The 23768-nt window shown below is 58.7% G+C and overlaps 1 protein-coding gene across 4 annotated transcripts in view; it reads left to right on the top strand.

Moving 5' to 3' along the window:
- Positions 1–356: 356 nt before the first annotated feature.
- SEMA3F (semaphorin 3F) overlaps positions 357–23768 on the top strand; it is a 35009-nt gene continuing 11597 nt past the window's right edge. The window contains exons 1-7 of one of the 4 annotated variants that reach the window (XM_025377763.1): positions 693–888; positions 4914–5073; positions 19392–19552; positions 19651–19713; positions 19814–19933; positions 20676–20768; positions 22348–22441. In XM_025377763.1, coding sequence (XP_025233548.1) covers positions 4962–5073; positions 19392–19552; positions 19651–19713; positions 19814–19933; positions 20676–20768; positions 22348–22441 — 643 coding nt within the window. In that variant the 5' untranslated portion in view covers positions 693–888; positions 4914–4961. Of the gene's footprint in view, positions 472–692; positions 889–4330; positions 4602–4913; positions 5074–19391; positions 19553–19650; positions 19714–19813; positions 19934–20675; positions 20769–22347; positions 22442–23768 lie in introns of those variants that run through there. The other 3 variants (XM_025377767.1, XM_025377764.1, XM_025377765.1) reach the window with 3 other exon arrangements.

Raw genomic sequence — 23768 nt, 5'->3', positions numbered from 1 at the left:
GCGCGTAAGGGAGTGCTCAGGTGAGCGCAGGCTCGTTGCTCCCTGGCGCGCCAGCCCTTCTCGCCAGGGAGTTGGGTGCCCGGGTAAACACCAGGCGCGATGTGTGCGGTGTATTCACAGAGAGACAAAGCCAGGGCGGGGCGGGGGCGCCGCCCGCGAAGCGGGGGCGGGGGCGCGGGGTGCAGACTAGCCTCCCCCGGCGCGGGGTGCCCACAGCCTGTGAACCCTGAGCCCGGCCCACGGACAGGTGGAGCGGGGGCGGGGCGGTGGCTGGGCGGGTCCCGCCCCGGGGGTGGGGCTGGGCGGGCCGGGCGGGGCGGGGCTGCGCTATGCAAATATCGCCCACGGGCGGCCAATTGCCGGCGCTCCCCGCGCGGCTCTGAGCGCCCCGTCCCGCCGGCGGCTGCGAGACCAGAGCGAGCGAACGAACCGCGGCCGTCCGGAGAGCCCCGAGCGCAGCGCAGGACCAGGGCACGCCGCGAGGAACCGTGCAGCCCGGCGCGGCCGCCCGGCCGGGGTCCAGCAGCCGGGAGAGCGCAGCGCTTCGAAGCCGAGTGCGCGCCACCGCCCGCGCCCCGCGCTGGGGAATGCGCCCTCGGCGCGCCGGCCAGGGGGCGCCCGCAGCCCGCCCCGTGGGAGGCGGCCCCGAGCGCCCCTGAGTCTTCCCATGGCCCGGGCTGGGGCCCGGGCCCTCGGCTGCTGACGCGCCCGAAGCCCGCGGAACCGGTTAAGCCGCGGCCGCGGCGCCGATCCCGGCTGAGGCGCAGCGGCGAGAGGTCGCTGGCAGGGCCATGGCCCCGGGGGGCCGCTAGCGCGGACCGGCCCAACGGGAACCGCTCCGTGCCGCCGCCGCCGCCCGGGCGCCCAGGCCCCGCCGCTGCGGAAGAGGTGAGTGCAGCGGGAACCGGGAGGGAGCGGGCAGGCGGCCGGGCCACCCCGCGACCCCTCTGGGACCCGCGGCACTGCAACTCCGCAGAAGTGTCCGGGGAGCGGGACTCGTCGAGCCGGGGGGCTGCCCGCGGACATAGGGGCGACAAGGCTAGGGTGGAATTCTTACCTGTCCTGGCGGCCCGTACCCCTTACCTACGGGGCGGCGTATGGATGTGTAGATGATGTGGCCTGCGGGGTCACCAATGTGCAAAGCAACTTTTTCCTGCAAGGTTCTGGATGGGTGCTTTCATACACCCCCTACCTTCACGCTTCTGGAGCGGGAGTTCCGATCCCCCTTCGCCTGCCTCAGCTCTCTCTCTCATTAACGCCTGTGGCAGCGCTCTTCCCCGTTGGTGCGCCTGCCCTACCTCAGTGTCTCTACTTGAGGACTGGTCAGCCCGAAGGGAAGCGCTATACTGGCAGTCCCCACGTGGGGGGTCTCCCAGATCAGCAGGGTGGGAGGACCTCCAGTCCTGAGGCATTTCTCCCAGCATTGTGCCAGCCCCTTGACTGCCAGCTGCCACCTTGGGTTTGCTTTTACAGCAGAGTACTGCCTGGATTAGGGGCACGGCTGTATGTAGGGTGTAGGTGAGCTTGGAGAGCCTGTGGTCAATCCCTAGTTTGAACCAGGGGTCCCATTGGTGAAGTGGGCAGGGGATGGCGGGGGCTTGGTGGGCTTGCCTCAGCAGATGGGACAGGAGGGTATCGAAGTGGCCTAGGAATGAGGCAGTGCTGGCAGGAGTTGGCTGGAGCTGGGGCTGGGGGCCCCACTAGATAAATAACTCCTAATTCTTGAGATAGCTGTGTTTTGCCACCAGAACATTACTGCTTGGGGGAGGTGAGGGACACTCCAACCAAAGACACTAGTATGTCCACCCTGAAGCTGGGCCAGGTTGGGGACCTCTGTCCTCCTGAATTCACCCAGATAGTCTCCCAGTAGTTGTTATCCTAGTTGCAGAGAAGGGAAAACTGCACCCAGGGGTTGGGAGCCTCATCTCAGCCCAGGGGGTTGAGGCCTATTCCCAGGCTACCCAGGGGGTGTGCCAGGACCCCATAGGGTATAGTGTCTAAGCAGGCGGGAGCACAGGCACGCCTACTGCTGCTGCTCCCCCTCAGCTCCGAAGGAGCCAGGCCCGGAAGTGGGGAGGTGGGGGCTGGAGAGAAAGCAGGGGCCAGAGAGAAGGCTGCAGCCCAGCCTCAGCCACTCTCTGCTCAGCATACCTTGGGGGGAAGATGGAGCCAGGCTCAGGTGACCTTGACTGGGAAACCCTGGCCACAAAAGGGGGGTTTCAGTCCCAGCTATGCTGGGGTGGCTCTGCTTCCTGGTCCTTGAGGTGTTGGGGGATGGGGAAGCTGAGGAGCCAAGAAGGAGATAAAGCTCTTGTTGAAGGGGGGGAGGGAATCTGAGGGGCTGGGTAGTGGGTGGGGTGCTGTTGATAATCTCCCCATGTTCCCCCACGGCCCCTGTTCCTGCCTCCCTTCCATCCAGGCAGTCCTCAGCTCGGAGGAGCCAACCTCCCTTCCTGGAGGCAGGCCGTCCACCCCCACCCCCAACTCCAAGCCTGGGTGGTCTGGATTCCGCTGGACAGTTTGACCACCTGGCCCCCTGTCCCGCCCCAGGTGCCACCGGACTCCTTCCTCTGGCCGCCTCTTCCGTGCACTCCTTGCCAGCCCCAGCTCCACGTTTCTTTGTTCAAGCGTCTCTCCTCCGTCCCTCCCTCTCTCCTCCCTCTCTCCTCCTCCCTCCCGCCTGCCTCCCTCTCTTGCTCCCTCCCACCAGCTTTTTTCCCTCCTTCCCTGCTTTCCTCCTGGTGGGCTCCCAGGTGGCGGTGGCTGTTCCTCCTCTGTCCACTGACCTGGGCTTGGTGTGACTTGGGGGCTTTTCTGGGGCTGGGGCTGAATGACAGACATCTCGGGACTGGCAGAGGGGAAGGCACTCTGGGAATGCCCTCCCTTTCCCTCTCTGTCCTTCTTCTCCTTTTCTTCCTTCCCTCTCCTTCTTTCCCCCACCTGCCAGGCTGCCCAAGAAGGGGGCTGGACTTGAGTCTGAGGCCCCAGCAGACTTGAGCACCCCCCCATTCACCTCTTTAAAGGGCCAAAGCATTTGGATGGGAAGTCCCTGTAGGGACCCAGTAGAAAGACTCCCCACCTATCTGAACACATTGGGTGACTCCAATCCTGTCCTTGGTGACACTGACTTCGTCACCATGAACATGGATGCAGGAAAAAATGAGGTCATGGGGAGCGGGGAGGCGGGAGGCAGGTTGACACAAGCCCCAGATACATAGTATCGAAGCTCTCTGAGGGACTCAGACAGCATCTTGCGCCAGGACAGTATCTCCCAGCTCCCCTGAGCCCCACCCCACTAGCAGGTCAAGTTCTTGAGCAAACTCATGCTTGTAAGGACGTGTGTGGACCTGCAAGTGTGAACGTGTGCATATCCACAACTGTTATCAGGGCCTCCCAGGTGCACCTGGAGGGTGACGGTGGCTGCACAGCCATTTCTCCCACCTGCCCCCACTTCTCAGAGCCTGCCATTCAATCAGCACTAGCTTTGTGCCTCCCAGACCTGGGAAGGGGCTGGTTCTTTTCCCCCCCGTCCCCCAGTCAGCCTCCCCAGGAGGGAGCATATGTAATGGGGGATCTGGAAGGACCATGAGCAGCGTGCCAGGCCCTCAGGAGAGAACATACACACAGAGGGCACTGCATAAGGAGTGGACCAAGAGGCTGAAGCTGCACTTCCTGTCTGAGGAGCCATGAGTGTTTTGCCTTGGCAGGAGAGGCAAGGGCTGGGGGAGGTGGGTCTAGGGATGTCATCAGGGTCTGATGAGTGGGGCCTAAGAGTCAGACTGCAGCCTGGGCCTCTTGCCTCAGCATTGAGCAGCTATGGCAGCGGAGTCCCAGGCCATAGTACTGCCAACTCCCATCCCAGTGTCCTAGAAATGGGCCTGGGATCCTGCCTGCCATGGAAGAAGGGAGTACACAGGGCAGATCTGGGGGATGGGGCTCATGTTTTCAGTCTGGATGCCCCCACCCGCAGTGCATCCGGTTGGGGGGGATGGTAGGAGTTGGCGCTGGTTTGTGCCGGGAGGGAGCAATATGTTCTGACAACTGGTGCTGGGCTGCGTTTACCCAACAGCCAGCCTGCCTGGGGAGACAATATTTGAAAAACAGTATTGAAACTTGGACCTGCTGGGGCTGTGGGGGATTCTGAAGGGGGCAATGCTGCTGGCCCAGATCCAGCCCCAGGCCCACTGGCCATCCTATCTTCCCTTCTTTGCCCTCTAGAGGCGGAACTGGAAGTTTTCCCTGGCAGGAAGTCCTTCTGCCTGTCTGACCTGGGTCTCTCCTGCTTTGATTTTAGTAAAAGTGGACTCTGCCATTCTCTGCCTTTCCTTTTCTGACTGGTGCTCCCTCTCTTCCATCTTGGGCTGTCTGCATGTGTTTCATTCCCCCACTCTCTCCTGTGCCTCCCCTCTACCGCAATAATCAGGTCCAGGTTTCTCTGTACTGGGAGAAGACCTGTGGCTGGAGCAGGCAGGGGTGCACCCCATCTGTTCCCCCATTCCTCCAGGTGGGAGGGAGAAGGAGTAACCCACTTTATTGGGCGTGGATGCAGGGGAGAAAGGAGAAAGCATGCTGGGAGCTGGAAAGAGCACTAAGATCACCTAGTTGGGCTGGGCCCTGTGAATGGAATTCAGCATGCTATGAGGGGTAGGGTTTGAGTCTCTAGCAGCCCCCATCAGTTCTGGGGACCCCAGGCTGGGGCCCATCGGTACTATCTCCCCAGACAAAGGCAGGCCAAACAACGCATATGAGGTGTGCACACAGGGGCATTCATGGCCCCAGGCTGGGGGTGGAAGCGTGGAGGTACCCATCAACCTCTTTGTTCACCTTGGATAGAAAATGAACAAGGGAAATGTTGGTAGGGTCAGACTCCCCCGTCTGCCTCACACATTCCAATCTTTTTTTCCCCTTCCCAGGTGTCTAGAGAGTGGAGCCTGCCTTCTGGGCCCTAGGCCCCTCCCACAATGCTTGTCGCAGGTCTTCTTCTCTGGGCTTGCCTACTGACTGGGGCCTGGCCAGCCTTCCCCACCCAGGACCACTTCCCAGCCACACCCCGGGTCCGGCTCTCATTCAAAGGTAAGAAGCTGTTTTGTGGCCGGGTGCGGTGGCTCAAGCCTGTAATCCCAGCACTTTGGGAGGCCGAGACGGGCGGATCACGAGGTCAGGAGATCGAGACCATCCTGGCTAACACGGTGAAACCCCGTCTCTATTAAGAAATACAAAAAACTAGCCGGGCGAGGTGGCGGGCGCCTGTAGTCCCAGCTACTCGGGAGGCTGAGGCCGGAGAATGGCGTGAACCCGGGAGGCGGAGCTTGCAGTGAGCTGAGATCCGGCCACTGCAGTCCAGCCTGGGTGACAGAGCGAGACTCCGTCTCAAAAAAAAAAAAAAAAAAAAAAAAAAAAAAGAAGCTGTTTTGTTCTTCCCCAGAAATCATCCTCTCTTTACAATAGCACTTGGCTCCTCTGCACACGAGAGAGAGGGTGGGTCAGGACAAAACCAGGACAAATTGTACAGCCACATAGGTTGTGGGGGAGAAGGGGGACTAGGGAGGTGGTGACTTGCTGAGAAAGGCTAGAGAACTGACCCACTTAGACACTTAGCAAAAGAGTCCAGAGTCTGGGCATCTTCCGGAGTCAGACTGTGGGTTCCTGAGCTGGGTGGCCTGGGGTCTGTAGGGCATGTCTCTCTGTATGATAATCGGAGAGGTGGCAATGTCACTCCTTCCAAACTTGTGTCTGCTGCGGCCCCTCCTTGCCACTGCTATGCATCTGGTCCTGCCCTGAGCAGCCCCTGGGGTGGAAGGTCAGGCAGTTGGGCAGACACTGGAGCCTCTGGAAGAGCAGGACCTGCTCTCTTGGGGTGTGGATGCTCCAGGAGCCTTCCTACGGTTTCCAAGTTGGAAGGGTTCCTAGAATCTGGGAGGGGACTGTTGGCTGTGACTGGCAGGGAGGCCACCGGTGGGTTCAGGCAGAGCACATGCTACTGTTAGGGCCTGAGCTCCTGAGCTCCAGTGAGCACTTTGATGAGAAGTCACTGGGAGGTTTCAGTGATGGGCTGGGGTCTGCAGAGTGAGAGGCTGGTCGCCCACTCCATCACCATTGCACTTAACCCACTGGGCAGGTGCACGCACACGGTACACACATGGGTGTACAGATGGCTCACTTGAGAGCCACTTCCTCAAGGGTGTGTGTCGTCTGAAGAGTCTACCCTGGGCCCAGGGTGAGGGGCAGTGGCCATACTGGGGCCTGGGGACCTGGGGTCATTGGGAGTTCTCAGCCTTGGTCCTCCTCTGGCCAGAGGTAACTTCATCCAGCCGCCTGCCCTGGGTGGGGTCAACTCAGCCCTGGCTGGCCAGATTTCCGGGCAGCCATATTGGGGTGAAAGGCTGGGGTGACCTTTCCTTCCTTGGGCTTGGCGGAGGCCCAGCCCCCACCTCACCATGTCCCCCAGCAGGGCCCCTCCCCTGGCCTCGTCCCACCCTGGCCCTTGACAGGAGAGGGGGAGTAAGCTGCTTATCATCCCTCTTCCCAGTCACTGGTTCCTGGAATTTCTGAGGCTGTGCCTGGAAGGAGTCCCCTGCAGGGCCTGAGAAATGGGCCGAGAAGAGTTAATTTGTTTGGGCTGAAAAGCAGCCCCCTTCCCCGGCCCGGGAAGGTGAGATATTTATTTTGCTGATACCTCCACCCTTCCCTGGTGGAATTCTTCAGAGCAGATTAATAAATCTTGAAGGGGCCAGTTCCCCCGACCCCCTCCCTGGCCCAGGGTCTGGCAGTGAGAGTACAGTGTCTCCTCCCCCAACAGTGGAAGGGAGGGGTGGCTTGGTCTTCACACCCCTGGGACCTTGCGTCCACTCTGGGTGTTGTTTTTGTCATCATGCATGCAAGCAAGCAGGAGGGGCAAGACAGACAGAGGTCTTCCGTGTGCTCCTTCTAAGCCTCCCTGGACCTCCAGGGGCAAAGGCTTTTGTTCCTGTTTTCCAAAGAGAGAAACTGAGGCTCAGGCAAGGGCTGGGTCAAGGTCAGGCAAGAGGCAGAGGCAAAGCCAGAAATAGAACCCTGGTGTCCTGGCCTTGCCGGTGCCCACATTGCGTTGGGTCGATTCCCTCTCAATTAGCTCTGAAGCCGACACCCGCAGTGACTAAAAGCTGAGCTCGCTGGCAGCCAGCCTGGGTGCTGCCTGTCGTGGCTGCCTGGGGTGGGGCTGCAGCGTGCCTGGGGCCACCCATCCCAGGGCCCCTGTGCCTTTGCACAGGCAGGTTCCCCTGCCCTGAATGACCTTCCCTGTTCCGACCTGGCCTTGTGTCCTAATTTTGTGCTTAGACGTCACTTCCTACTATATGGCAGGCCCCGTGCTGAGTGCTGGGGACTCTGTGGTGAACAAGATGGGGTGCTCACAGTCAAGCTGGCAGAAAAAGCAATGGACACCCAGTTGATCAGGGCCACCTGGGAGCCCAGCACCTGCTGTGTACCAGGCCCTGTGTATCCCCACACACTGGGTGGTCTCAGCCTGGTTATGCATACATGAAGTTGCCCTCAGTGAGGAGCACGCCCTCACCAAGTGTGTGTGGAGTGAGAATGGAGACTAACACTTCAAGAAATGGCTCCCACCATCTTCCTCCCAGGGTACACGTGGGTGGCACAGAGAAGGTTACTCTCAGAAGCACTGCTGGTCACTGTGGCTCCGTGTCATAGTTATTTCATCTGTGCCTTGGATAGACACGGCAGTTGACACCCCAGGCCTATAGGAGCTCAGGCTGGGCACTCCCTGCCCTGCCCTGGGTCCTGCTGCAGTGGGGAGGTGCCAGTTCCCGCCTGGGTAGGGCTGGACCCTCCAAACTGAAGGTCCTGGCATAAGAGGCCATACTGCCCAGGGTAGATAAAGGAACAAAGGCAGGAACTGGGCCAGGCTTGGGTTTGCTGCCCGCCCATCCGCCTGGGCACCCCAGCCAGATCTAGAGCCAGGAGGGTGTGAGGGTCAAGCAGCCCAGGGTTCCCTCAGATTAGGGGCCTCCTATGGCCCAGCTTCGGGGCTTCAGCAGCACAGCCAAGATCAGGCAGAAGTGAGTCAAATGGAAAAGATTTCCAGGAGCAGGTGAGGGGTTTGTTCATTCCTCACTCTTGAGAGAGTGGAGCCTGGGCTGAAAGCCTGGACAGACCCTCCTTCCTTCACCCATCCATGCCTGGGCCTGAAGTCCCCTTCACCCCAGAATCACTGCCAGGTCTTAGAGAAAAAGCTCTTCCTTCCCCCACCCTGAGATGACCCAGGCTCTGGGGCAACACCTCCTTCTGTGGCAGCAGCAGGGAGGTGTGAGGGCCCTGCCAGGCCCTTTGTTCAGCCTGGGGAGTGTTTACTTTTTCCCAGGAAGCTACCCCACGACACACTGCTGCTGCCTGGGCTGGGTTTGGCCAGGGATTGGGGCCAAGAGATGCTTGGTGGGGTTGAAGGACCCTGTGATGACATGAGATGGTTGTGCTGCTAGGGAAGCTGAGGCAGGAGTAGGGAGAGGGAGCAGAAAGTCACCCTGCCAGGGGAGGTCAGGAAAGATGAACATAATCGAAATAGTAGTAGGAGCCCACGAGGATAACCAAGCAATGGTCCCTCCAAGGCCTGAGGAGGGTCTGCCTAGGTTTCCTGTGAGGAAGGAGGCTTGCAGGGGCCGAGCAGCTTCCCAGGTCACTCAGGAGCAGGACTGAGATGGAGCCTGGATCTGCCTGATGCCTGAGTCTGTCCCAGGACTGAGAGTGGAGGGCAGGGATGGTGGTGGTGCTGGAGGCACAGACCTTTCGCATGAGCTAGGAACAAGGAAGATTCCAGTATTCTGCAGTTCTGGTTTAGCCTTCCTAGCCTCATTTCCCAAAGAAAGGGCTGGGGTTGCATTGGGCAGGCTCCTCATGCCCTCTGTCTGCTGAAGCAACAGAATTGGGGTTTGCTTATTTCCAGCCTATAAATCCAGCCCTCCATCACTCCAGCCCTTCCACTGAGCAGGGTCCCTAGGAAAGCCTCTCATGTCAGAGATGGGAACACCAGGGCCTAAGAGAGGAAAGGGCTCCTGTTCCAGAGCAGCCTGGAGTTTGGGTCCTCTGGGCCAATGGCCCAGAACAGTGCCACTGCTCACATCATTTGCATGTGGCATCAGACGACCAAGGTTGTCAGGTTTGGAGATGATGAGGTTAGAGATTAGGAAGGGTCACAGCCCATTGACTTCCGCTCAGGAGTTGGTGTGAGTTGAGGTGCCTCTAGCAAGCCTTGATGGGGCCTTAGCCCTCAGGCCTGGTGCAGGAGTAGGGGTGGGGCTAGAGAGCTAGAGGATCGGCTCTTGTCCCCCAGGGGCTCCTTGGCCAGCCAGAGCAAGGCATGGGCTTTGGTGGGGGAGGAGGGGGAGGAGGCCCAGGAGCTTTGAGGCCAATGTGGCACCAGGGAGCTGGGTGGGAGTCAGGAGGCTCTGGCAGCTACAGTGGGGGTTGGAGCTCACAAGCCGGGGAGGGTGGGTGTTCCAGGATGATGAGGGAGGAAGGAAGACTCAAAGCATGAACTTGAGCCCAGATCCCTTGAGCCCAGATCTGGAGTTTCAGTTTTCTGGAAATGGGAGCTGCCTTACTCCTGAGAGACTTGGAAGTAGCCGCTTTGGAGTTGGGAGGTCCTGGAAGCTGCCTATCCCCCAACTGGCGAGGAACTGGTCTTTGGAGAGAATGGAGATAGGGTCCTTGTGCTTGCCTGAGAACCTGCCTGACGCCCAGCCTGGGTCAGCCAGGCCAGGCGCTGGGGCTTTCAGATGTGGCCTTCCAGATCCAGTGGAGCTTCAGATGGGACCGCCACTGGCTGGGCCTCCACAGCACAGGCCTTGTCTCTGGTTCCCTGGCATGATGCCTGCCCCTCCCTCCCTGGCTCCAGCTTCCCTTGGCACTAAGCGAGGAGCTGGTGCATGCTCAAGGAGTAAATCATGTTCCTTGGCAGCCCCCGCTGCTTCGTAATCGTAAAGAATTTAAAGAGAAACCGCCAAGATAAAAATCTCACCCCAGCCCATAAAGGCATCTTTCACCCTGCAGCTTGGGAGACAGTGAACCTCAGAGTGGGCTCTTGGCTGTCTGCACCTGTGTGTATGCACCTCCGGCCCCTTGACCCCTCCAGAGGTGGTAATAGCTTAGAAGGTGGCTTTAGGGCCATGGGTGCCTGGTCCTTGACTCCTGGGAGACCTCCATCTCCTCACTCAGGAGAGTGGAGTGCTTAAATTTGGTGTAATGCAGAAGTGGTGGTGGTCGTGGTTGAGCTGGCTGGTCTTAAAGGCAAAACCCAGTTCTACCAGTTAGCTGTGTAAGTCCAGCCAAGTGGCTTAGCCCCTCTGAGCCCTGGTTTCTCCTGTGTAAGGTGGGAATGGCAGTGGCCCTGTGGAAGCAGCATCATGAGGGCTCAGACTGTCTTGCTTGCATCCTGGCCGCTGGTAGACCTTGCTTGGTGAATGTCATTCTGTGTTCCCACTGCCTTTTCTGGAAAATGGGAGTAAGAACAATACTGGCCTCATTGTGTTGTCAGGAGGATTAGCTGTGTGAGTATGGTCACTGTGGAAGAAATCTCAGTCACCAGGAGCGATCCTGAGGCTGGTAGGCAGGGGAGGGCAGGTCCAGGGGCACACCCCAAGGAGTCCCGGACTACCTCACCCCTTCCTCCAGAATTCTAACTTTTGGTAAGGGAGATGTTATTTGGAAATGATTCCAGGAAGGACCCTGAGCCCTGTGGGGTGGGTAGAGTAGGGTCAGGAGGAGGAAAATTCCTACGATGGGTATCTGGGCAGGCTTCTTGGAGGAGGCTGCATCTCGAGCAGGGGAGGGGAGGTTGTGGGGGAGGGAAGAACCGGAGCACAGGGAGGGTGCATGTGGTGCAGCACCTGGGGAAGAGGACAGACGCTAGATGCAGTCTTGCTTTTGGGACAAAGATGTGGAGTTATACTTTCTGTTTCTGGTTTTTAAGCTCTTTTTCCTCATGGCAGAGGTACTAAATATGTATTGTGGAAAAATTCCAGTGATATGGATGCATTTGGCGGGAGTGATGCCTTGGAAGTAGCTCCCTAGAGACTGGCTCCAAGGCCTGGTTGGGGTGCACAGTTGGCTGCAATAACTCCTTCTGTGAATGCTGCTTCAGCTCCTACCGTGTGTGCTAGGGGTGACCAGACCTGGGCTAGTCACTCAGGCATCTGCAGGGCTGGGCAGAAAGCATGTTTGCCTGGCTTGGCCTGGTGCTATCCTGGGAATCTAAGCCCAGCCTCAAGGAGCCCTGGGAACTTTGGAGAAGCAGAGAGGATTCCTGCTGCATTTTTCTTAGAAATAGCAAGAGGGCCTTTGCCAGAGGCCTGGATGCCAGAAGGCTATGGTCTGAATCCAAAGCCTAGCTCACGTGGGTGCCAGAGCTTGGCAGGCCTACAGCCCCCCACCCAGGCTGCTGGGCAGCCCCAGGGAGTGGGTGGAGGCCTCCTGGGCTCCAGTCCCTGACCACTAGTCCTGACCCAGCAAAGAATGGGGTCTGGGCAGTGGCTGCTGGCCTAGGATTGGGGGGCTAGCCTGTTGGGGAAGGAGCAGGGCTCATCCGGGCTGACGGGCTGGGCTGACTTCTGGCACTCTCACCAGGCCGAGAGGAGCACTGGCTATCTGGTGCATCTCTGCAGGGCAAAGACAGACCCAAAGCAACCGGCCCCTCCGAGGATCAGGAAGCCTCAGCTCCGGATCCCCCTTCCCCCACTCTTCTTCCTTCCTTCCTCTCCCTACTCCCCCTTGCCTCCACCCCTCCCTTTGCCACCCCTCTTGGCTTCCTACCCGGACATGCTCTTTCCTCAGACGTCTCTGTACCCAGCCAAGAGCCTTGTTCCTTCCCACTTGGGGCTCGGTGCTGATGCCCTCATTTCCCCCCGGCCAGAGTCCACTGCCTGGTGTATCTGCTGTTCCGCCAGCACGGTTGCCTTCTAAGGGTCATACACTACAATTGGCAGAGCAGCTAGAATTTGGGAGCCCTTTGGGCTTCTACAGCCCCAAGGCTGAGTGGGTAGCACTTCAGGGGGCCTCTGCTGGGGCTGCCTGTACTGCCATTTTTATCAGCGCTGTCCTGGCTGGGCCCGAGGCCTGTGCAGCATGCTGACTGCCTGCCCTTGACTGGCTACCAGCTGAGTCCTGCTGAGGTCCTAACCCAGCCTCACTGCATCCTCCAAGGCTGACCCCAAGCACGCACCTGTCTGCCCTGTACCTTGGTTTCCCCATCAAAATGTTGGGGAGGGGCTAAGACTATCTGGAACATCCTGGAAATCTCTGGCTGGGTGATATGAAGGGGCTGCAGGGACCACAGGAATCTGAGGAAGGCTGCAGAGATGGGGGCTGGGCCGGGGGCAGGGGGAGGGTCTTGACACCTACCAGCCTGTTGGTCCCATCCTGGCCTGTCTGTCTGGGTGATTTATCAGAGTAAATGAGCCATGGAGAGTTTGTTGTCTTTTGCAGTCATGGGGAGGAGGAGATGGTGGAGGAAGGAGTGAGGGGTTTCCGGGCCAGGTCTGGAATGTGGGAGGAGGGGGTGGGTCCCCCGGGGGTCTCTGAAACTGGAGGCACTCACTGAATGGCCTTTTCACTCTCCCCACCTGAGAAATGGATCAGTGCAGCCCTCCCCTTCAGAGCGAGCCCCTCTTTCCACCCCGTTCATACTTCTTGGGGCACATTCCTGTGTGATCTGCTTGTCTGGTCACCTCCTCCCACCCCCTGCTCAGGGCCAGGTCTCGATCACAGTGTCCTTCCAAAGCTGAGCCGGAGCCCTGACTTGCCCAGCTGGTGAATGCCCAAATGTGTTCTCACAGGCAACCATGCATGCTGTTAAGTTCCAAGTGGGATGTCTAGGCCTCTGGAACTACTAGCCCAGGCCTAGGATGGTCAGGTGCATGGGACCATGGCGAAGGCAGGGTTCAGTGGAGGTGCTAAGGCCAGAGAGCCCCCATCTTTTGGGACAGAAGGTCAGAAGTCATTGGGTGTCCTTCGGGGATGAGGCATGGACCCCTGGTTCTGGGCTGGCGAGTCAGGGAGTGATCCTGCTGCTCCATCACTTCTGGCTTTTCCTGGTTTGAGGCTGAGCTGTGCCCTCAGCCTATCCTGTCCTGGGCGGAGTAGGTGAGCACTGGGGCGGAACGGGCGTGGGAACAGCATGCCTAGACCTGCTGGCCCCAGCCCCCTGCCCTCAGCCTTCAGTCACTGAAATGGGAGGGAAGTATACAGCAGCATTTTGGCCCAGCTGGGCTCTTACCCCTGTATGGTGTTTGCTGAACAGCTGGGATGTTTACAGTAGCCCTTGCAAAGGAGTCCTTTGTTCCAGGGGATTTCCCATCTTGAGGGTCCCTCTGGGGCTCTTCTGACCTCACCAACTCCCTGCACCCCTGGGATAGATGTGTCAGGGATACAGAGACCATAACCATCTCCACCCTTGCCACAGCCAGTGGCGTCTGTCCCCTTGGCCTCTGGTCTTGGCGTCCCTCTGCCCTGGAGGAGCCAACATTTCCCACTGCATTTCCTAGAGTGGCAGCTCTAGGTGGTGAAATACGGTAACTGGGTCCCCAGTTCAGACATTTAAATTAAATTCAGTCAGAGCGATTATTGAATAAAAACATGCGGAGTCATTTACATGTTAATTATGTTGAATGGACTACTAGACCATAATTAGTTGCTAATTGGGTGAGAGTGGCTGTAATTGGTTTTGTTGGCACCGACCTGGCTTACCTACCTGGGGGGAAGTGGGGGTTGGTGTGGGTGGCTCCTAGGAAGGCCCTCTGGGTCTCCAATCTGGAAGGCCTGGCTAGAGATGGTATTGGGGGGGCAGATCTCGAGGGGCTTAGGGTCAGAGGAACCTGGAACCTCTCCCCGGGGAGGGTACAACTGGGGTCTGGCTTGTAGGGTTCACATCCAGAGCATGGGGGGAAAAGGGGGAACTGAGGGAGCTACCCCAGATCAGGCTCCCCTGCCCAACCCCATGTGGGACCTGGGCTTGAACAAATGGTGAGTGCCCAAGAGTGGGTCTGTGGGAGCACAAGGCAGGTGTCACTTGGGTGTATCTCTGCACATGCTGGGCCCTGGGTTGGCCTGATCAGGGTGTCATTGGGGTGTAAGTGGGTGCGCCAAGCAGGGGGAAGGTACATGCAAAGGCATATGGGCCTCTCTGCCCTCCCCACTTAGCTTGGCTGGGGTTCCTGGGGTTGTAGGTCTGTGGCCATGGACTGAGGCCTTCCGGCTGGCCGCTCATTAAAAGAGGATTAGGCTGAGAGCCAGGGGGCCAGCCCAGTCCCCAGGCCTTCCTCTGGGGCTCCTCACAGCTTTGGGGGAGTGATAAAAGGGCTGGGGCCAGCCCTTCCTGGATCCTGTGGGAGTATCCAATAGGAACCACCTGGGCCCTGCCATGCCTCTTGCTGCCACTGCTACCATAGCCTTGGCTACCTCAGTTTCCCTCCTCAGAAGGTCAGGAGGTCTGTCTTTCTGGTGGATGAAACACTGACAAAGACCCAGGCCTGTGCCTCCCCTTGGCCCCCAGTCCCATCTCTCTTCAGCTCAGGGATTAGGGCTGTACTGGCTCACTAGAGGTCAGAGGTCTGAGCTAGGCTGCAGGGATCTGTCTATCACCCCCAGACCCCATCACTGCTGGGGGAGGTGATGCTGTCAGTCAGGGCCTGTTGCTTTGTGGGGCTATAACCAAGGGGGCGGGCTGCCCACCTTTGCTCCAAGACCCCTTTTTTGCAGCAGCCCATGCCTCATTGGACACAGACCTGATGTCCTGGAGACCAGCAGCAAGGGGTAGGGGCTGCCCACTTGGGGTCTTCGGGTAAGGGCTGTGGACACGCCTCCTCAGTGCCTGTCCTCGCCTGCCCCCACCTTTAAAGTAAGGTGTCACCAGCTGCTTCTCAGAGATGAGGGACCAGGGGTCCCCCAGGACCCAGCCCCCTGTGCCCTGAGAAGGTCCTGCCTCTGGACCTGCGCCAGGCTGCTTTGAGCCAGGACCCCAAGTGCTTGACGGCCACGAGAGAGTCCTAGAGGCCAGGAACGGCTGCGGAAATGAGGTGTCTGATGCCAGAAAAGGCTCTTCCTTCCCGATGACGGGAAAATCTTTCCCGGATGTCACCCCTCCCAACCTGTGCCCAGCCTGGGTGAGAGTATGGGGGTGGGGAGCCCTTCCCAGGAGACAGCACCCAGGCACACCACCCTTCCTTTGCCTAAGGTCAAAGCTTATCCGGGCTGGAGTCCTGATCCCCACAGAACCCTTGATCGTGCCCAGCCCCTCCCTCAACGTTGCCATGGCATTTGAGGAGGCATGGCGCTCCTGCTGCCAGAGCCGGGCGTGGGACAGGTGGAGCAGATATGGGGACTGGCCTGAGGATATGACCAGACTGGGTCTGCATCAGTCCTGCCCCCCATTGATGCCACCTCAGGTCCCAGGTTCCTTTGTTCCTTCTGTCCCAAGTCCCTGTCCCTTAAGGGAGCTGGAGCCTGGTAGGATCTGGTCCCTGCCGACGGCAGGTTTTAGAGGAGGATACACAGGGCTACTTGCCCACCCCCTGCTCTGATCCAGGCTTCTTGGAGGAATGAAGGCTCCCAGTTCCTTTGCCTCATGGTGGAGTGGGGAGCAGGGGACAGGACACCAGTTTTGCCTCTCACCCTGTGACCTGGGGTGAGTACCACTCTCCTTTGGGCCTCAGTCTTCCTGTCTGCAGCTGGGAGTACAGGGCTGTCACAGGGCCCCTTGTTTCAATTTTCACCTACAATCTGGCATGAGTGAGATAAGAAGTCCAGCTGTGGGTTGAGAAGGCTGGAACTTTATACCTTCTTTGCTCTGGGACCCGGGGAAGTTCCCACCCCTCTCCACCTTGGTTCCTCTCTGGTAGTCTGGGTTTGGATGAATGATTTGGGATTTAGCTCTACTCCTGTAGGTTGGGGTTGGGGTAGGGACACCCTGGAGTTCGGAAGGCTGGAGCTGAGTCCACAGGAGGCCCCTTCCTGCCTTATAGCCCTCTCTGCTCCCCAGTCTAACACTAGGAAATGGGGTAGCTGGGGTGGGAATGGGGGTGAATGTCCTACAAGAGGTGGTGACACCTGGAAGCCTGCTTCCTTGGGGAAGGACTTGGGACCGCATCCCACTCTACTTTCCCTGAAAGGCAGACACCCATGAAGGATGGTTTGGGGGAAGACCCGAGGAATGCCAGGCTGTGAGCCTCTCTCTGAGATCAGAACGGGGTCACTGATCCTCAGGGTCACTGTGAGTGTCAGTACCAGGAGGGCCTGAGAGATGGTATAGACTGGAGAATGAAGGTCAGAGAGCAAGAGTGCCCCCACCTCAGGTCATGAAGCTCACCCAGAAACTCAAGCCATAGCCAAGGATCCCTGACCCTGGGTCCCACCCCTTCCCCACCATGCACGGCCTCCTGGGGTTCCCCTCTCCCCCCACACTGTTTTCACAGTGATCAAAGCATCACGTCCTGTGACACCAGAGCCATTGACGCCATATCCCGTGGCCACTGGGAGGGGTGCTGCAGGTCCTGAGTCATGTGCCCTGTCCATGGGGAGCGAGTCACCTTCTGGCACTGGCCCTCCTGGCAAGCAGTCTCTACCACCAGGACTGGCTTCCCCTGGGCCTCCCCCTCCTTCAGCCATGGACCTGGGTGGGAATCCCACCCCCAAGCACTCTGGCACGTCACATCCCTTCCCTGTGCCCTTGGTATTGTGAGCACAGGGCTTTGTGCACAGCGGGTATTTGATAACTGAGCAAGGGGCTCCCTCCACCCCCACCTCCACTAAGGGGCAGACTGGGGGCAGGGGGCAGAGAGGGTCAAGGCTAATCTCTTGCCCCTAAGCTGGGACTCAGTTTCCTCATCCTCTGAGTGTTCTCTACGGCCTTTCTCACAGAGGGAGCTGGAGCCTGGGAGTGCTGGGGCTTTGCGAGAGGGTGGGGGACTCAGACTTGGGCCTTGGGCTCTGGAAGTCATGGTACAGGGTTGAGATTGTAGAGGCCCAAGGCTGGGCAGGATTGGAGCGGGGGGATTATGGCTGATTGGGTTATTGGGGACTTGATGGCTGAAGCTTCCCCTTATCCGGAGTGCCTGTGTCTGAAGGCACCCACTTAAGCCTGTACCCCCTCCCCCTGCCATTGCCCCCAAAGTGCCCCCTAGCCCAGGGGACAGGTAAGGGCACGACCGAGCCATGCCCCCAGCCAGGGTATAAATAACCCCTGGCGGGCTGTCCCAGCCTGGGGGGCCTCCACTGGCAGCCCCACTTCCTCTCTGGCCACTTCCCAGCCCTCGGGGTGGGGGAATGTTTACTTTCCTGTTGTCACTGTGGGTGAGTGGCCAGGCGGCGGACTCCGTGTGGCCCAACAACAGGTGCAGGACAGGTGCCCAGGCCGCCCTGCCCAGGACTTCAGAGGCGCCGCCGGACAGGCGGGCGAGGCCATCGCCAGGCAGGATCGGCCCTTTGATCCCTCGGCGTCCCTGCATCCCAGTGGTTGACCAAGGTCATCACCTGCATTCCCTTGTCACCACATTGTCAGGGCCAGGCAGGGCAAGGCCTTTCCTTACCCGCTAGTTTCTCAGAGTGAGGTCCTGGGACCAGACATGGGCTCTGGGTCAGCTAGTGGAACCCTCTGACCCCAGCCCACCTCTGCCCCACCTTCAGGCTGTGTCTAGGGCCTCAGATCCTAGCTGTTCTCCCCCTCCAGGTGCCTTGGGGCCTGGCCCAGGCCTCTCCCTTGACTGCCCCACCTGTGAAATGGGTTACCAGCTGGGGAGGGGAGATGAGACATGTGCAACCCCCTTGGTGAGTGCCTCATGTGTGGCAGGACATGTGTGCGCCGTGTGCATGCCTGTGCCATGTGTATACACGCATGCGCTCTTCTCTGTGCTGCTATCTTAAGCCCCCTTTGTGTGTGAATATTCATCATCCTCCTTACAATGTTCCCTCTTCTGCTGAGCTAAAGATAGCTGGGGGTGGGTGGAGAAGGGGCTTGCCAAGGGGACCCCTCGGCTCTCCCTCCCCTTGGAGGCAGGTTCCCAAGCTTCTAGGCGTCCTTTGTCTGTCATTGGCTGAGCCCCCTCTTGTCCTTCATCCTTAGGAAGGACTTTTCCCCAGCATCCTGGAGTTGGAGGGCCAAGGCTGCTGGACTCATGTAAAAAGGAAACTAGAGGACCCAGTTGAACCCTGACCCCAGGGTTGTAGCACCGGGGAAAGAGCCTCTTTCTCAGAAATGACTATCCTGGATCATTCAAGGTGGCCTGAGAGTTCCACCATTAGCAGCCTTGTAGGGTCTGGGGGAAGCTGGGGTCTGTAGGGCAGTACGTCCAGCAGGGCTTTCTGGTCTCCTGGCTAACCTGCTTCAGACCAAGTGAGGACCTTGCTGTGCACCAGCTGTGCCCTCTGCCTGGTGGGCAGCCAGGGTAAGAACAGGGCATCCAGGCTCCATGCCAGAGTCTGCAGGCTGTCCCAGATATACCCGGCCACACCCCTATCTGCTCATTAACCCTTTTAAGCCCCTGTGTGAAGCTGGCCCCACCCTGAGTGTGGGAGCATTAACCCCCACCTGAGCAAAAACTCTTTGATGCTGTTGCGTACCCTGGCCCGCACCCACCACCCCTTTCTTTGGGTCCCAGAGACTAGCTAGGGCTGTCTATGAATCAGGGGTTTAGCTTTGGGTGTGGTGCCTTCCCTGGCCTGCCTACCTGTCCCACTTTGTCCTCCCAGTCTGTCAGGGACTGAAGAGGGAGCTGAGAAGGATCCAGGAAGGGAAGCTGGAGGTTTAAGACCACTGTGTGAGCTGGGCACAGTGGCTCATACCTGTAATCCCAGCATTTTGGGAGGCTGAGGTGGGTGAATCACGAGGTCAGGAGTTCGAGACCAGCCTGACCAACATGGTGAAACCCCATCTCTACTAAAAATACAAAAATTAGCCAGGCGTGGTGGGGTGCGCCTGTGATCCCAACTACTCAGGAGGCTGGGGCAAGAGAATTGCTTGAACCCGGGAGGTGAAAGTTGCAGTGAGCCGAGATTGTGCCGTCGCACTCCAGCCTGGGCGACAGAGTAAGACATCGTCTCAAAAAACAAACAAACAAAAAAATAAGCTGGGTGTGGTGGCTGACACCCGTAATCCCAGCTACTTGGGAAGCTGAGACAGGAGAATCTCTTGAACCCAGCAGATGGAGGTTGCAGTGAGCCACAGTCTCACTACTGTACTGCGGCCTGGGCAGCAGAGTGAGACTTGATCTCATGAAAAGAAAAAAAAAAAGACCACTGTGTGGTGGGGGTCCTGAGGGGAACCTCAGGGCCTCAGTCTCCCCTTTGTCAGAGGGGGTATGGCTGGATGGTTTTCTGAAGGTCCTAATTGGTGTCCTGCCCTCCACCTGCAGAGTTGAAGGCCACAGGCACTGCCCACTTCTTCAACTTCCTGCTCAACACAACCGACTACCGAATCTTGCTCAAGGATGAGGACCACGACCGCATGTATGTGGGCAGCAAGGACTACGTGCTGTCCCTGGACCTGCACGACATCAACCGCGAGCCCCTCATTGTAAGGGCTGACCCTGATGTGGGACGTGGGGTGGGCATGGAGCCCCAGGGCTCAGGGCACGTCCAGAAGGCTGCACCCTCTGACCCCCCTTTCTGCAGATACACTGGGCAGCCTCCCCACAGCGCATTGAGGAATGCGTGCTCTCGGGCAAGGATGGCAACGTGAGTTTGGTGGGATCCACAGGTGGGAAGCGGGGCAAGTGACTCCAGTGAGGGTGCAGGCCTGGCCAGGGTACCTATGCAGCCTTCCCTCTGGCCCCAGGGCGAGTGTGGGAACTTCGTCAGGCTCATCCAGCCCTGGAACCGAACACATCTGTATGTGTGCGGGACAGGTGCCTACAACCCCATGTGCACCTATGTGAACCGCGGACGCCGTGCCCAGGTAAGCCCCAGCCACCCTGGCCCTGTGTTTCCCCCACTGGTGGCTGCATCCCAGGGTCCTGATGGGAGGAGGGGCTTCAGCTGCAGCCCTGCCACTTCCAAGCCTTGTGATCTTGGGTGAGTGACTTCTTTCACCTCGCTGAGCCTCAGTTTCTTCACTTGAAAATGGGGCTAACCGCTGCCTTTCTCACAGGTCGGTGCGAGGAGGAGGCAGTGAGCTAAAGCTCCCAAAGCTCCTAGCACTGTGCCTGGCACATAGTAAGCACTTGCTCCATACGTGGCAACAGCTCTCTTGGCTATGCCTGTGGACCGTGCCCCCACGGCTGAGTCAGAGGGCCTGGTGGGGGCCTTGCAACAGGAGACTGGACACCTGGGTCGGCTTCTACTATGTGGCCTGGGGGAGAGCTGCCTTCTTCCCCCAGGGCCGGGGTTGTGGGGAGCTACCCCTTCCCCAGCTCTGCCCCTTCTTGCCTGCTTCCACCCTTTTCCATTTCCATGTGGGCATGTGTGTGAGCTGGCGTGAACTTGTAGGGCATGTGTGAGAGTGACTGGATCTGAGGGGCACCTGTGTGTGCAGGAGTGTGCCAAGCCTGTGTCTGTATGTGCACATGCATAGAGGTGCTCCGGGGTCCCACGTGTTCAGGTGTGTTCCTGGCCTGTGTGGTGTTAGAGGCTGGCAGCCCGAGCCCGCTCCCCCAGCCCCTGCCACCCTCAGCTCTAACCCCTGTTCCTCATCTTCTCAGGCCACACCATGGACCCAGACGCAGGCGGTCAGAGGCCGCGGCAGCAGAGCCACAGATGGTGCCCTCCGCCCGACGCCCACAGCCCCACGCCAGGTGGGCCTCATCCCTCCAGGCCTTTGCCAGGCAGCACTGCCTCTGAGCAGAACTCACCCTGGGGCTGCACCTGAGGCCAGCCTCCCCAGGGCCTCCCCTCTACCTCTGTGCCCACACCCTGTCCCCATCCCTTCCCCTGAAGTGCCCTCAGGCTCAGAAGGCATGCCCAACTGGACTCATGTCAGCCTCAGTGTGACCCCTACAGGCAAGAAATAATGAAGCCGCCAGGTGGGGAAGACAGGAGCCCTGGGGACAGCCATGCCTTAGCCCTCAGAACCCATGTGTGTAGACACACAAGAGCACACAACAGTGTGGATGTGGGCCCTCCTCACTCAGCACCCAGAGTGGAAAGTGGCACACGAGTGCAGTCTGACACCTTACTCCCAAGTGTCCGTGCCCCATGCCTCCCATGGGTCGTCTGTGGACACAGGTGTCCTGCACACTCACGTGCTTGGGGCGCTCTTCTCCTGGGCGGTATCTGTCCGCTAGTCATGACCTGGGTCTGGTCTGGGAGAGCTGGGGCTGGGCAGGGGCGGGCAGGGGGGCATGGGCTGCCGGCGAATGACAGAGCATGTTTGTGGTGGAGAGTGCAGAAATGCAGGATCATGTGGATTCTGTGTGTGTGTGTCCACAGTGTGAGCAGAGGGTTCCGTGTGCTGGCAGTGATACGTTCAGAGCTGTGTATGCACCCCTGTGTGTGCAGGAAGTCACGTGTGCAGAGTGTAACTGGACGTAGGCCTGTGTGCACCTTCCCATCGCCATCCTGCCACCTGCTGCCACCTCCTCCTGCCTCTGTTCCTCTCCTTGCCCCTTTCCCTCCCTCTGCCTGGCTTTCTCTTGTGGCCTGTGTGCTCACCCCATCCTAGTGCCTTTTCCAGCCTTCCTCCTAGCATCTTCCAGGCTGGGCTGGGAGGCATGGGGGAGCTTTGTGAATTCCATGTGGTCTGGGCTGGACTCCTTGACTCCTGGCTCCCTGGGGAGATGTGGAGCCTGGGGGCTCTGCTGAGGGGCAGGAGAAAGGTCATGGCCCATGGGTCCATCCTGAGGACTACAGGTAGGACACAAAGCCTGAGGATACAGTAACCTTAGAGCTCTCTGGCCTGGCCAGACCTGATGGCAAAGGGCAGGACCCCAGGCCCTTAACCAGTCACTCCTACCCTGGCCAGGTCTGCAACTCCTTCTTGACCCAAGACAGGCAGCCACAGCAAAGAGCTGTGCCTCTGTAGCCCAGGGGGTCTTGGCCAATGTCTTTGTGAGCCAGTTGGCATGGAGGGGCTTCAGCCCCTACAAGCCCACTCCATGTCCATCTCATAGCCCCCAAGGCAGGGCACCTTGAGACTTGATCCCCAGGTCTTCCCTAAGACCTGGGACTAGGAAGCACCTCCCTTGGAGCCCACAGCATGGCTCTGCCCTGGGAGACCTGGCTGGATGGAGTTTAAGGCCAAGGAGCTCTGGGGAGTGTAGGGGGTGGGCTCGGGGTATGCCTGGGGGCTCATTCTCACCCTGGAAGCCTGGTGACCTTACACTTCCTGGCTGAGGGACTGGCCTGGATCATGCTGAACCCCACTCTGCCTTGCAGGATTACATCTTCTACTTGGAGCCTGAGCGACTCGAGTCAGGGAAGGGCAAGTGTCCGTATGATCCCAAGCTGGACACAGCATCGGCCCTCATCAGTGAGTGCCCCCCAACCCCGCTCTACAGTCTCAATGTGTGACCTCTGCCCCTGGAGATGGGGAATGGCACCAACACTTACCCAAGGGCAGAGACCGTGACTAGGCTGTCCCTGAACTCCCCAAAAGGCCCCACTTAGCAAGGGGGAGAGGGTGCAGGCCAGACCCCATTGTGAGTCAAGGGCAGCGACTGGGTGGTAGAAGCCTCCGCCTGGCCCCTTTGGATGGGGGACCAAGGAAGCCAGGTCCTACCCTGAAACACACAATGTGGTCCATGCAAAGTCCAGAACCCTCCTGACCACAGGCTTCCTAGAAGAGAATATAAGCCGAGTGCATATTGGGGCTGGTCTGAGAGGCAGTCCCATAGCATGTTCTTGATGTGTCTGAGAGGCTGGGAGAGCCCTGTAGGGAAGCACCAGCGGAGAGTTCTGGCCCTGTGATCAGACGAGGAGAGCATATTTCTGGTCTGGGTAGGTGTCTGGGAGAGTTGGGGGCTGTTCTCTGAGTAGGGGTCCTGCTTGGGGTCTCAGGAGCAGCTGCTGCCCCTAACTGCAGGTTGGATGAACCCACCAGTGACCCTGGCTCATGCATGCTGCCTGTTTTCTGATTATTCAACACAGTCTGCCTCTCAGAGCAGCTGTTGGGCACTGTGCCGCCTCCAAGCCTGGGAAAGGCCCTGGGGTCAAGGGGCAGACATTATCCTCCCACTCTTGGCAAGTGAGAAGGTCCTGATGGCAGAGCCCAAATCAGTCTGATGAGGAAAGACAGGGCCTGCCCTGGGGGAGCCTCAGATGTGGTATGTTAGAAGCAGGTATATTATTAAATTTTCAGGAATTTTTTGAGCCACTTGTTAAAGACAACTATTATTAAAAGTTAAGGCCAGGCTCAGTGACTCACACCTATAATCCCAGCACTTTGGGAGGCTGAGGCGGGTGTATCATTTGAGGTCAAGAGTTCGAGACCAGCCTAGACAACATGGTGAAACCTGTCTCTACTAAAAAATACCAAAAAAAAATTTTTTTTTAATTACGTAAGTTTACAATTAAACATTAAAACAAAGGTAACAACAATAAAAAGTAACAAACACTCAAAACTAGCCGGGTGCGGTGGCTCACACCTGTAATTCCAGCACTTTGGGAGATGGAGGTAGGCGGATCACCTGAGATCAGGAGGTTGAGACGAGCCTGGCCAACATGGTGAAACCTTGTCTCTACTAAAAATACAAAAATTAAGGCCGGGCGCGGTGGCTCAAGCCTGTAATCCCAGCACTTTGGGAGGCCGAGACGGGCGGATCACGAGGTCAGGAGATCGAGACCATCCTGGCTAACAC

Source organism: Theropithecus gelada, chromosome 2 (assembly GCF_003255815.1).
Source record: "Theropithecus gelada isolate Dixy chromosome 2, Tgel_1.0, whole genome shotgun sequence".
In the NCBI taxonomy this organism is placed as follows: domain Eukaryota; kingdom Metazoa; phylum Chordata; class Mammalia; order Primates; family Cercopithecidae; genus Theropithecus; species Theropithecus gelada.
The sequence above is the reverse complement of the archived record's forward strand: the minus strand, read 5'-3'. Positions and strand labels throughout refer to the sequence as shown.